The 14,221-nt window shown below is 44.4% G+C and overlaps 1 protein-coding gene across 6 annotated transcripts in view; it reads right to left on the bottom strand.

Moving 5' to 3' along the window:
* Window positions 1-14,221, bottom strand: part of NLK (nemo like kinase) — a 188,186-nt gene that overhangs the window by 17,497 nt on the left and 156,468 nt on the right. For 4 of the 6 annotated variants that reach the window (XR_519262.5, XM_089317474.1, XM_089317473.1 and 1 more), the window contains one exon: window positions 11,941-12,042. The exons of 1 other annotated variant lie outside the window; for it this stretch is intronic. Coding sequence is in view for 4 of the 5 variants with exons in the window: in XM_089317474.1 (XP_089173600.1) it covers window positions 11,941-12,042 (102 nt within the window). In the remaining variant the exon portion in view is untranslated. Of the gene's footprint in view, window positions 1-4,506; window positions 6,188-11,940; window positions 12,043-14,221 lie in introns of those variants that run through there. One more of the 6 variants, XM_089317472.1, reaches the window with a different exon arrangement.

The raw sequence follows: 14,221 nt of genomic DNA, 5'->3' as shown, positions 1-14,221 counted from the left end.
TTTCCCTTGAATCATTATGGTTAAAACGAGTTGGGCCCAGGATATCAGCAACAGACAAGAAGGTTCTATTTCTTTCTTTTCTTTTCTTTTTTTTTTTTTTTAAGAGAGAGAGAGAGAGAGAGAGAGAGAGAGACAGAAAGGTCTTCCTTCCGTTGGTTCACTCCCCTAATGGCTACTACGGCCTGCGCTGTGCCTATCCAAAGCCAGGAGCTGGGTACATTCCTCCCGGTTTCCCATGCAGGTGCAAGGACCCAAGCACTTGGGCCATCCTCTGCTGCCCTCCTGGGCCACAGCAGAGAGCTGGACTGGAAGAGGAGCAACAGGGACTAGTACCCGGTGCCCCATCCGGTACTAGAACCCGGTGTGCCGGCACCACAGGCGGAGGATTAGCCTAGTGAGCCACGGTGCTGGCCAAGAAGGTTCTATTTCTTAGAAGTGCAAATGGATCAGTTTGAATATGAAAAAAATGATTAGAAATATACCCTAAATGTCTCATTTAGAAGTAAATTTTTGCCAATTCTCAACATTCACACACGTTAATTTTCCTTCTTTAATTACACCAGTCCACTTTCTGTTTGCTCTGCATGTTTGTAAGTCACTTAGCAATGTGGGAGTGAGTGGGTGCTAGTGCTGAGTCATGAGGACAGGAGAGGTTATAAAGAGTGTGCTTTGTTAATGACTATGATTACTTGTCAGTGAAATGAAGCAGCATGGATGAGCTCTGGACTAGGGTGAGAGGCCCTAAATGATATGCCACAGTCATCACAGTCTAACTACAGAGTGATGATTGCCACAGTTCAGTCGGCGAGGCTGTGCAAGCACCATGAGCAGACACTCCTGTTAGTCTTCACCTAACTATATATAAATTTTAGACTTGTAGAGCTGACAGCAAAGAAACTGTAATGAACAGTCAGCAACACTGAGTATGTACAATGCACAGTATCTATAGGAAGCACTCTGAGGTGACAGTAAAGAAACACCTACCTATAAAATAAGTTTGAACTGAATGATCTCCAGCATCTTTTTGAGTCTATTAAATATAAGAAATGGTCCCTTGTCGCTCCCCCTCTTCGTGGAGGAGCAACACAGGACCCTGCGCTGTTCTTTCGTCTGCTCGGCCCTCCCCGGGTTTGCTGCTGGTTCTTCCCGGGTTGGCTACTATCCCTTCCACCTCCGTGGAAGGGCAGTTCCCCCTGGCCGCATTCCCCACTTCCGCAGGGGAGCGGCACACCGCCGGCCGGCTTTCTCGGGGGCTGCACAGGTTCCCTTAGATGTTCCCCATAGATGTTCCTGGTGCATGCCGTCTCTCTCCTCCTTTATAGTCCTCCTCCGCCAATCCCAACTCGGCTGAGTACGCTGCTCTCCAATCAGGAGCAAGTCCTACAGTTAATTGGTTGAACTGGAGGCAGCTGTGCGGAAGCTGTTTACTTCTCTCCCAGCGCCATATTGTGGGAGAGCAGATGCATAGAATAAGTCCTAATTCGAGCAACTCAGTCTAGTCCGGATTGCTCCCCACAGATCCCCCTTTCTTTTTATTTTTTGGCGTTGATACGCGCCTGTCTTCGGTGTCCCGCGGCACACACTCTGCTCTACTTGCTAGAGCTGCCACAGGCTCTTACAAGTCCTATCAATCAGGAAAACCGAATCCGGGTCCTCTCTTCGCCATGTTGTGAGGAGGTTTTTAGGCGCTGATGCGTGCCTGTGTTCGGTGCCCTGCAGCGCATACTCTGCTCTGCTAGAACTGCCTGCAGGTGTTTACAAAACCTATCAGGCAAACCGAATCCAAGCCTTCTCATTGCCTTATTGTGGGGGAGACTTATTAGTGTTGGTTCGTGCCTATCTTCGGTGACCTGCAGCTCATACTCTGGTCGAGCTTTGCTGGCGCTTACCGCCTTAAATCAGGCAGACCGAATCCAAGCCTTCTAATTGGCATGTTAAGGGGAGGCCTTATTTTTCTCTATTTCTCTATCTCCGGGCATTCCTACCTCTCCCATTTCACTTCTATCTTCCAGCATTCCCATTTCTCTTTTACTTCACTTCCAAACTTCTGTTTCTCTTATCCCTGCGGCTTTCCGGCACCTCGCCCCGCCGGCGGGTTCCCGGCTCTGCGCCGCTTCAGCCCGCGCGCCTCTCTGCGCGGCTTCCCGGCTTTGCGCGGTCCGCGGTCTCCACGCTTAACCCTTTCGCGTCTGAACCACGGCCTACGCCAGCGTTCCCTATCTATTCACGCCCCGTGCTCTCTCTGCACGCGGCGGCTTCCGCGAGTAACACAGCGTAGCTTGCGTCTCCGCCACTAGGATTCAATCTAAGTTCCCCGGGCTAGCCTGGCGAATTCAACCCAGCGTACGTCTCCGCCCCACGATCTGGCTTCCCGTCCTTTGCTCCCCGGGCTAATCAGACGGATCCCAATCTGGTTTACGTCTCAGCTTCTGGTTTTAACTTTTCGCCCCCTATTCCCGGGCTAACTTGAGAATCCCAAAGTGGCTTTCGTTTCCGCCTTGGCCTGCCCCCCGCGGCTTCAATTTCCCTAACATTTTTCTCTACCCGGTATGTTTCCCCAAGCTTTCCTCCAACGATATTCCTCCCTCATTTCTCCTGGCCTCTCCCCACAGTCCGCGTCCGAGTCTGTTTGTTCTAACTTTCACTTTCGCTTTCGACCTTAGAGATTTCTCCCAGCTTCCCCCCGTAGTCCGTATCCGAATCTATGCCTAGGCTTTCAATAGCTTCTTCCGGCTCCTTTTTCGTCCGGCTTTTCCCTAGGCTGTTTGCTAGTCTCTCTCTCCGGTATTTTCCCAGTTCTTCCCGTTTCTTCCCTCCTAAGTTTTTTATCCGTCCTAGGTTTCCTATCCGAGTCACGTTTCTTCCCTCCTAAGTTTTCTATCCGTCCTAGGTTTCCTATCCGAGCTAGGTTTCCTATCCGAGTCACGGCACCATTATGTCGCTCCCCCTCTTCGTGGAGGAGCAACACAGGACCCTGCGCTGTTCTTTCGTCTGCTCGGCCCTCCCCGGGTTTGCTGCTGGTTCTTCCCGGGTTGGCTACTATCCCTTCCACCTCCGTGGAAGGGCAGTTCCCCCTGGCCGCATTCCCCACTTCCGCAGGGGAGCGGCACACCGCCGGCCGGCTTTCTCGGGGGCTGCACAGGTTCCCTTAGATGTTCCCCATAGATGTTCCTGGTGCATGCCGTCTCTCTCCTCCTTTATAGTCCTCCTCCGCCAATCCCAACTCGGCTGAGTACGCTGCTCTCCAATCAGGAGCAAGTCCTACAGTTAATTGGTTGAACTGGAGGCAGCTGTGCGGAAGCTGTTTACTTCTCTCCCAGCGCCATATTGTGGGAGAGCAGATGCATAGAATAAGTCCTAATTCGAGCAACTCAGTCTAGTCCGGATTGCTCCCCACAGTCCCTGACAACAGACAGGACTACTTCCATGTTAGTGAAAATATTCTATCTACTTCTGATACAATTAGCTGAAAACAAACTGAACAAAATGAGCCCTAAACCTTTTAAGAGATGAACAAAAGGACTAAAGGGCTGATAATAGACTTTTCAATGCTATTAACAGATACTTGGCATCTAAGCTTCCCTTCATCCAGGATTTTGAGCTTTAAAAAGAGACAATAAAAAATACCATACAGTGTTTTTGTCTGACCAGAATTCCCTGAGTCTTAGGGATCATTCTTTTTTTTGTTCTCAAACCAAATAGTTTGGTTAGGCTTGACTTTAATCTCCTAACTCCAAGGAGGGGCACGAGATCCAAGCCTACCCAATCAGGTGATGTTATTCCTCTGAGTATCACGACTGGCTCCAGGATAGGTACATGGTCTAAAACAGGCAAGGGGCACATCACAGAATGGCTAGCCCAACAAATACTCCCAACCCTTTTTTCTCTTATTGACTTTTTAACCTATTACGTCCCAAGTTTTCAATTCGGCAAATATTTCAACAACATAATATTTATTCCAAAGTTACCATAAGTGCTGTATTTATTGCTCAGTTTAAGTCTGTACAGGTGTTCTATATACAGGATGATGGGACATAATGGGTATAGGACAGAAAAGCTAAATGAGCTAAATACTCATCTTTTTAGCTATATTACAACTGAGAGGCCACATATGACACAGCTCTGGATGCTGGTATATAAGCAGACATTTGTTAGGCAGGTTTCTACAAAAACTGTTGCCTACCTGATGAACAGGGCAGATAATGCCAGTGTTCCCTTTTGTCCGCATTTTCTTGCTTTGAAGAAGGATACGATTTCTAGGCAAGCTACATTACACTGGGACCATGAGATGATAAGCTAGAATACGAAGTCAACATTTTAAAGATGGTATAGCAGAAAGTAAGAAAAAAAAGTGGACGCCTGATACAAGTAAGCTGCTGCTATACCAGTTCCAAACTACCTCAAGGCTTCTAGAGCTAATTAGGAAGTTCTATTCAGAAGGATGGCTCAGACAGTAGAATGTAGTCCTGGTCTGCTGGTTTCATCTCTCTCTCTCTCTTTCTTTCTTTCTTTTTTTTTTTTTTTTTAAGATTTATTTATTTATTTGAAAGGCAGAGTTACAGAGGACAGGGAGACAGAGAGAGAGAGATATCTTCTGTTTGCTGGGTCACTCCCAAGATAGCTGCAATGGCCAGTGCTGGGCTAGGCTGAAGCCAGGAGCTTTATCAGGATCTCCCATGTGGGTGAAAGGGACTCAAACATTTGGGCCATCTTCTGCTTTTTCCTGGCCAGCAAGAGGTAGCTGGATTAAGAGTGGAGCAACTGGGACCAAACCAGTGCCATATGGGATGCCCCTGCTGGTTCCATTTTTGCAACAAATGGGGAAAAGTCTGAAAATTAAGTCAATAACAGGAAAACAGTGAAGAGGATAGGAGTGATTCCTGGTATGGAACATTATCTGACAAGATGAATTCTGACAGGGTCTCAAATCAGATGAAGCTCAAGACTTTTCAGTTATATGAGCCTGTATGTATCCTGTTTTGCTTAAGCAAATTTGAATTCAGTTTTATATAAAAGTCTTGACCAATATACTATGTGAAAGTATACATATTATCACAGAAGGAGATTAATTTGAGGCAGTAATCTGTGGCTTTAAGATAGTCAGGTTCTCTTTCTATAAATATATTTGTAGTTTTTAAAAAGTCCCCAACTCTTTCTTTTTCTCTCCCTTTCCCTCTCTCTCTCCCTCTGCCACTCTGAAACTCTGTCTTTCAAATAAATAAATAAATCTTTAAAATATAAAAATAAAAAAGTCCCTAACAATAGCATATGTATCTGTTTGTACAAATATATGTAAAATAAGTCAACAGAAAAATATGTCTGGAAAGATATTCACAAATCAATCCAAAAGAGACTTGGTTTGGGGGTGGTGAGGATCACTTTAAGTCCTGTTAATCTTTCATAAGTACTAACATTGTTGGCATATATACAAATGAAAATTTTAAGATATGTGCTATAAAGATTTAGGTGCCAGGAGTGTATACTAGCAAAGAACAGTTTTTTGGAGTAGAAAAACTCATTTTTGAGATCTAGTTTATGACCTCAAACATGTTATATATAACCTCTGTAAAATCCTTGTAATGAATCTCCCATTTGTAAAAAGGAATAATAATGGTATATTATATTGTTGCTGTGGGATTTAATGAGAAATATAGAAGAAGCATTTAGGACAATGACTAGTATATACCAAACTTTCAACTATTATGCTTGGGTTCCTGTCCATGTGGCAGATCTAGATGGAATTCCTGACTCCTGACTTCAATCTGGCCCAGACCTTGTTGCCATTGCATTTGGGGAGTAAATTAGTGGATGCAGAACTCTCTCTTTCAAATAAAGTAATTTAAAAAAAGAAAAAGAGAGGAAAAATACAGTAACATGGAGCTTGCCCCATGAAGACCTCCAATTAGTCCAAGCAGCTTCACTGAAGATTACTAGGAATCTTCTGTAATAAACGTTAGCGGCTCCTTCTACAGGCGTCCATTTATATTTCACGTAAGTAGTAATATGTTATACCTCTCTTTCTGCCTGTTCATGAAGTTAAACGGAATTCATCAAGAGATTTTCTTTAGGGGCAGGTATTTGGTGCAGCAGTTAAGTTGTTGCTTGGGATGCCCACATCTCTTATCAGATTGCCTGTGTTCAAGTCCTGGCTCTGTACTTCTGATCCAGCTTCCTGCTGATGCAAAACCTAGGAGGTAATAAAGGGTGGCTCAGATACTTGGGTCTTTGCCACCCATATGTGATACTTCAACTGAAACTAGGCTCGTGGTTTCATCCTGGCCTAGCCCTGGCTGTTGTGGACATTTGAGGAGTAAACCAGTGGATGGAAGATTTTTATCTGCCTGTTTCTCTTTCAAACAGAAAATTAAAATGAATACAAAATTTAAAAGTAAATTAATAACCATTAATTTTTTTCTATAAGTTTTTGTAAAAATTTCCTTATTAAGACATTAAAAAGGACTGAACCATGTCAAATGTTTTTTTCTGCATAAATTGAGATAATAATGATTTTTCTCATTTAAGATGTTGGGATAAGCGTGGGTTTGGCTTAGCAGAAAGGCAGCAGTTGAATGCTCATGTCTTACACTGGTGTTCCTTGGTTTAAGTCTCAGCTCCACTCCTGATTCTGGCTTCCTGCTAATGTGCACCCTGGGAGGCAGCAGGTGAGGCTCAAGCGGTTAGATAGCTACCAACCACATGGGATACCTGCTTTGGCCTGGACTAGCACTGGCCAGGCAGGCATTTGGATAATGAACTACTGGATGGGAGCTGTCTTTCTGTCTCTCAGCTTCTCAAATAAAGTAATAAAGGGGCTGGCATTGTGGCGTAGCAGGTCAAGCCGCTGCCTGCTACACCAGCATCCTATATGGGCGCCAGTTCAAGTCCTGGTTGCTCCACTTCCAATCCAGCTCCCTGGTAATGTGCCTGGGAAAGCAACAGAAGATGGCCCAAGTCTTTGGGCCCCTGCACCCATATGGGAAGCCTGGATGAAATTCCTGGCTCCTGGCTTCAGCCTGACTCGGTCCTGGCAGTTGCAGCCATTTGGGGAGTGAGCCAGCAGATGGAAGATCTCTCTCTCTCTCTGTAACTCGGCCTTTCAAATAAACAAAATAAATATTCAAAAAAACCAAAGTTGTAACATAAACGGAGATATCTTCAAAGAGCTAAGAGACTAACAAGAGACATGTAAATGTGCATTGTGGGGCCTGGTTGGGGGTAGGGGATAGAAAAGGAAAAGATGGAATCTGACTGGTGGTATAGGTAAAGAACTTCAAGATCCTGTCAGCTTCTCCTGAGAGTGGTGATAGTATATATAAAGATCAAAATATAAATAAAAAGTGATTTCAATGCTGGCAGAAAAATGGAACCAGGCAATACACTACATTCGTTTCCATTTAGTTATACATATGGTAGGAATAGTTTACACAAAATCTCTGGTTAGTGTTCAAAGACTCTGAGAAAACCATTTGCAGTCTGGTTAAAAACAATTTAAAGGTAAATCTGTCAAGTCTGGGCAAGGTGTATCTAGCCTTTGAGCAGAAATGGTTTCCTAGCTAGTTTTCTCTTTCTTTTTGAAAATCTATCTATCTACTTATCAATCAAGTCAGCTTTACAGAGAGAGAGAAAGATAAAGAGATCCTTTACCAATTGGTTCACTCCCCAGATGGCTGCAACAGCCAGTGCTGACCCAGGCCGAAGCTAGGGTCTCCCATGTGGCAGGGGCACAAACACTTGGGCTATCTTCTGCTGCCCTTCCCAGGCCATTAGCAAAGAACTGGATTGAAAGAGGAACAGCGGGGACATGCATGCAGGTAATGGTTTCACCTGCTACATCATGATGCTGGCCCATAGTTTTCTCTTTAAAATAAAAATATTCAACACTAAGACTAACAAATGCTACTGCTTTTACTGTTTTAGTGGTAAAATTGGTGCTAAGCAAAATGTTAAACTTTAGGAGGCATTAATGTTAAGTGGCAAATTTGTGTTAAAAATGTATATGAAAGGGGCCAGTGCTGTGGTGCAGTGGGTTAACGCCCTGGCCTGAAGCACCGGTATCCCATATGGGCACCAGTTCTAGTCCGGATGCTTCTCTTCCAATCTAACTCTATGCTATGGTCTGGGAAAGCAGTAGAAGATGACCCAAGTCCTTGGGCTCCTGCACCCACGTAAGAGACCTGGAAGTTCCTGGCTACTGGCTTTGGAATGGCGCAGCTCTGGCTGTTGCGGCCAATTGGGGAATGAACCACTGGATGGAAGACCTCTCTCTGCCTCTCCTCTCTGTGTGTAATACTGACTTTCAAATAAATAAATAAATCTTAAAAATAAAAGTACATGAAAGGGTTCTGTTAGTAATCTCAACCTATGTAATTTATTAAAGTAAAAAGGAACTTCAAATTTTCCTTTCTTCCTTCTTTTGTTTTAGAAAATATGATATTCAATATTTTATTGAATAGAAAGCACCAACATTTTTATAATTTTATTTTTTAATTTATATAAAGGGAAAAAATTTCATGTAATTTCTATTCCAACAATTCTTAAAATTCCTAGGAGCAAAAGGACTCACTTGCCAGGAATGCTCAAAGGACTGCTCACTTGGGCTGGCGCCCTGGCTCAATTGGTTAATTCTCTGCCTGTGGCGCCGGCATCCCATATGGGCGCTGGGTTCTAGTCCCAGTTGCCCCATTTCCAGTCCAGCTGTGGCCCAGGAAGGCAGTGGAGGATGGCCCAAGTGCTTGGGCCCCTGCACCTGCATGGGAGACCAGGAGAAAGCACCTGGCTCCTGACTTTGGATTGGCAAAGCGCACGGGCAGTAGCGGCCATTTGGGGGGTGAACCATCGGAAGGAAGACCTTTCTCTCTGTCTCTCTCACTGTCTTAACTCTGCCTGTCAAATTAAAAAAAAAAAAAAAAAAGGACTGCTCACTGACTTTGTTACAGTAAATACATTTTTGAGCTCTTCTAGACAGCAGATAGGAAATTCCTCACGAAGTCTTGCTCTCTCCACTGTTGTATAGCAACTCTTTGCCACAGAGGATTAATTAACTGGCAACCATTAGCAATAATAGTTGAGACTTCTCTGGAGATGAAGTGTGGCACTTTTCATTACCAGCTATCTCTAGCTAGGTAAGACTCAGTGATCTAAAAAGGTTAGTAAAAGAGGAAAATTTTTGTGCTTCTTCTGAGGACACATTTACCATAAGGTACTGATAAATTAGTTTAGTGCTCCCGACACTGGCCAAAAAAATAGAACATAATAGATCTTGTTACTTCCTTCTACAATGTAAACCTAGTAGGTCCAGACTTACTGTGTTCTTCTAGGGGTGTCAGGGCCTCAAATTATTTTACAGCTCTAAATTAAATGCAACAAAAAAGATATAACTATCAGCAGGCTATTTAAAATACAGACATAACACTTCTACCTTTTTTTTTAAGAATAGAACACACTTCTCAGTGCTGTCCTTTATGTCTGAAAACAAACGTTCTGGAGTCATGCTAGATTTAAACAGTGGGAACTGCAAGGGGGAAGGCAAGGCCTTGACCAAATATCTGGCTAGTGACAGAGAAGAATGTTCAACTCAGTCTGTCATTTGGTACTATCCATCGGCTCCTCTCAAAGTCCAACTTAAAAGAAACCATGGGAGTAGGTATTTAGTATAGCTGCCTGCATCTCCCAGTGGAGTCACCTGGTATCAATATAAGAGAGAGAGGCCGGCACCTCGGCTCACTAGGCTAATCCTCTGCCTTGAGGCGCCGGCACACCGGGTTCTAGTCCCGGTCGGGGCGCCGGATTCTGTCCCAGTTGCCCCTCTTCCAGGCCAGCTCTCTGCTGTGGCCAGGGAGTGCAGTGGAGGATGGCCCAAGTCCTTGGGCCCTGCACCCCATGGGAGACCAGGAGAAGCACCTGGCTCCTGCCTTCGGATCAGCGCGGTGCGCCGGCCGCAACGCGCCGGCCGTGGCAGTCATTGGAGGGTGAACCAACGGCAAAGGAAGACCTTTCTCTCTGTCTCTCTCTCTCACTGTCCACTCTGCCTGTCCAAAAAAAAAAAAAAAAAAAAAAAAAAAAGGGCCGGCGCCGCGGCTCACTAGGCTAATCCTCCGCCTAGCGGCGCCGGCACACCGGGTTCTAGTCCCGGTCGGGGCGCCGGATTCTGTCCCGGTTGCCCCTCTTCCAGGACAGCCCTCTGCTGTGGCCAGGGAGTGCAGTGGAGGATGGCCCAGGTGCTTGGGCCCTGCACCCCATGGGAGACCAGGAAAAGCACCTGGCTCCTGGCTCCTGCCATCGGATCAGAGCGGTGCGCCGGCCGCAACGCGCCAGCCGCGGCGGCCATTGGAGGGTGAACCAACGGCAAAAAGGAAGACCTTTCTCTCTGTCTCTCTCTCTCACTGTCCACTCTGCCTGTCAAGAAAAAAAAAAAAAAAAAAAAGAGAGACGGAGAGGAGAGGGGAGTGGAGGGGAGGGGAGGGGAGGGGAGGGGAGAAGAGAGGAGAGGAGAGGAGAGGAGATCAGTTGCCAGCTCAACCTGTCCAAGCCTCATCTGCCCCATTTCGGTTTGCTTTTCCAAGAAAATTTTTTCTCCTTTCTCACTCCTCATATTATTAAGTTTTAGTCCAAAGGAAATTAGGAAAATATGTGAAAAAATTTCTGCTAAATCAACAGGGTGAAGATAAAAATGATCTCGTCTTTCTCAGCAGTGTCTTGGCCGAATCAAGTAATGATGATAGGTGCATATCTGGCAATCTCTCTTCACACTTCTTTTGTAACAACATTCACATTCATGATTTTGTGTTCATGCCAAGAGTACAATTGCAAATGCTTCACTTTCCTGGCTGAAATGAGAGACACCAAATACTCTGGCTCACTTTTTGGAAAGGACATCTTAATGAAAATGTATTAGGCTGTGGTTCTCAGGGCAAAGCTGTATCTCCAGTAACTTTCCCCATCATATAAAAAAACTAGGATTGGGACTGGCACTGCGGCGTAGTAGGTTAATCCTCTGCCTGCGGTGCTGGCATCCCATGTGGATGCCCGTTCTAGTCCCGACTGCTTTTCTTCCAATGCAGCTCTCTGCTATGCCCTGGGAAAGCAGCAGAAGATGGCCTAAGTGCTTGGGTCCCTGCACCCAAGTGGGAGACACGGAAGAAGTTCCCAGCTCCTGATTTCAGATTGGCCCAGTGCTGTCTGTTGCGGCCATTTGGGGAGTGAACAGTTTGCTTTCACTCTCTCCCTCTCACTGTCTGGTAACTCTACTTTCTAAATAAATAAATAAAATCTTTAAAAAAAAATAGCAGAGACAAAGTCAGAGATCATTTATTAGCAAAGGTGCTACAAAGATATGCAAAGGTATGGGAATGACCATATTTTATTTGGTTTAACAAAGTTTTCTTATATGAGGACATAATATAAAAAATGTCTTTTTAAAAAATTTTGTTTCTGTCACTTTCTTTTCCTTTTTTAAAAAAGATTTATTTTACTTATTTGAGAAGCAGATTAGAGGGAGAGAGGGAGAGACCATGTGAGAGAGAGAGAGAGAGAGAGAGAGAGAGAGAGAGAGAGAGAGAAAGATTTTCCATCTGCTGGTTCACTTCCCAAATGGCTGCAATGGCCAGGGCTGGGCCAGACCAAAGCCAGAAGCCAGGAGTTTCTTCTGGTTCTCCCACGTGGGTGGCAGAGGCCCACGTACTTCGACCATCTTCTGCTTCTTTCCCAGGTGCATTAGCAAGGAGCTGGATTGAAAGTGGAGCAGCCAGGTCTTGAACCAGCATCCATATGGGATGTTGGCATCGCAGGTGGCAGTTGCCCCTACTACGCCACAACATCGGCTCCAAGTATGTCTTTTTAAATAAAGACATTTATTAAATAAACTCTCAACATATTATTACAATGGAAGGGAAAATCTGCCAAGACAGATGGTTACAAGGTACAGATTCCTTCCTCCTTTACCTGTTTATGAGGACCCCTGAGTATGTGTGCCTTAGCGCCTTCACAAGCCGTCCTCATTGCTTCCAGTGATGGTGTGCCCAACAGATCTGTGATCAAATCCAACTATAAGGAAACATGAAATACAGGTGGACAGTGAGCTCATGGAAACAGCTTTTCATCACTCTTAAATCACAACCTTAGAAATGATGATCAAATTTGGGGAAAAGTCTTAAAATCAGGTCCAGATAAACTGATAGGAGCCCCTACTTTCACTTTATCACTTATTGCCAGAGCAATTTAGGAATCTGCATCTGCCTGCCTGTTGTCCTGAGAGCATAACATCTATGACCCTTGCAGGGTTGAACTGGTCTTTGGATGATGGCTGATGACTGTTCTTTCCCGGTAGTTAATGAATGGATCCTGATGCTTCAAATGGACGTAAGCTCATCAACGAGTCAATCCACAAATCAGTCATTTCTGATTTAACAAATATTCAAAACATTCATACCAAAATGAAAGCTAAATTCTCAATGTTGGGATCCTTTTGTGTTCCAATCATGGTGGAAATCTATTACACTGGCAGAAAAGCATAGTACTTAGACAAAAATGAAACTGCCTAAGGCCACATTTAGCAAGTGGGCAACAAAGAAGAGACTAATGGTGTTCACACAAACAAATCTCTGTGGGTAGCAAACTGTCTTACCAGTCTTCTGAAGTGCAACAACTGTTCTAACTAAATAACGTAATGAACAGTGATATTTCATTTAGACCCATCCAGGATGGGAACTTCTCATCTAGAAACACTATATTCTCCCCTTATCAGAACTATGGGGTAAATATCAGCATCACGCTCTTCAAGATAATGGCGATACTTAATAGGCTTGTTTTCTACAGTAGTAAAGATCTCTATACAAAGCTTTTTGGGAAAAGTATTTGGAAAGGACATCTTGAGATAAAGGTATTATGGTAGGTTAATACTTAATGGATCTTTAACAATCAAACTAAAAGCCAGAAGGAAATGACTGGCTCATGGAAACTTTTAAAAAGTTGTCTAAAAGGTGTCAGATCCATAGGTGAAAAGTAATTTTATGAATACCTAGTGTATTTACTTCACAAAGACACTGAGAGAATGCAACTGAAAATAATTACTTCCATGTAGATGTTAGATCCCTTTCCTATTTAAGATCTTGATTTTTCATCTCAATAGACAATAGACAAGTTCTGCTTCAATGGTTATGTCAGACTGACAAGCTCAATACCTATGCATTTCTCTAGAAAATGAGGGATCTGAATCCCATTCCAGTTGCTTCACACTTCCTTTTACACACTCTTTTCAGTAGTAATCCAAGATCTTTGTTCACTATACATAATTTAAATACCTCCTGATTTTTTTAGTTACTTAGACTTTTTTGTATGCAAAGCAGTAGTCATATTAATTTTATAACAGTTTCTTAATCCAGATGTGATAAATTCCTTTTTTAAAAAATATTTATTTATTTGAAAGGCAGAGTTACAGAGAGAGAAAGCTTCTATCTACTGGTTCACTTCCCAAACGGCCACAATGACTGGGGTTGGACTAGACTGAAGTCAAGAGCCTGGAACTCCATCTGGGCTCCCACCTGGGCCATGGGTACTCAAGCACTTGGGCTATCTTCAGATGCTTTCCCAGGCACATTATCAGGGAGCTGGATAGGAAATGGACTCAAATTGGTTCATAGATAGTATGCTACTGTTGCAGGCAGCAGTTTAACCACATGCTGATACCTGGACATGATAGTTTTTCTTTATTTTTTCCTTTTTTTTTTTAAGGTTTATTTACTTATTTGCAATTCAGAGCTAGGAAGAGAGAAAGAGAGGAAGAGAGAGAGAGGGAGGGAGAGAGAGAGATATGTACCACCTACTGGTTTACTCCCCATATGGCTGCAATGACAAAGGCTGAGCCAGGATGAAGCCAGGTGCTTCATCTGGGTCTTCATGTGGGTGCAGTCCCAAATACTTGAGCCATCTTCTGCTGCTTTTCCCAGGCCATTAGCAGGGATCTAGATTAGAAGTGGTGCAGCTGGGACACGAACTGGTACCCATATGGGATGCTGGTGTTGCAGGCGATGGTTTTACCTGTCATGCTATGATGCTGGCCCCAGATGTAATAGTTTTTTTTTTTTTGACAGGCAGAGTGGACAGTGAGAGAGAGAGACAGAGAGAAAGGTCTTCCTTTGCCGTTGGTTCACCCTCCAATGGCCACCGCGGCTGGCGCGCTGCGGCCGGCGCACCGCGCTGATCCGATGGCAGGAGCCAGGAGCCA

This window comes from Oryctolagus cuniculus, chromosome 17 (assembly GCF_051225735.1).
Source record: "Oryctolagus cuniculus isolate XC-2025 breed Fujian yellow rabbit chromosome 17, ASM5122573v1, whole genome shotgun sequence".
Lineage (NCBI taxonomy): Eukaryota > Metazoa > Chordata > Mammalia > Lagomorpha > Leporidae > Oryctolagus > Oryctolagus cuniculus.
This window is presented reverse-complemented; position numbering and strand designations above follow the sequence as displayed.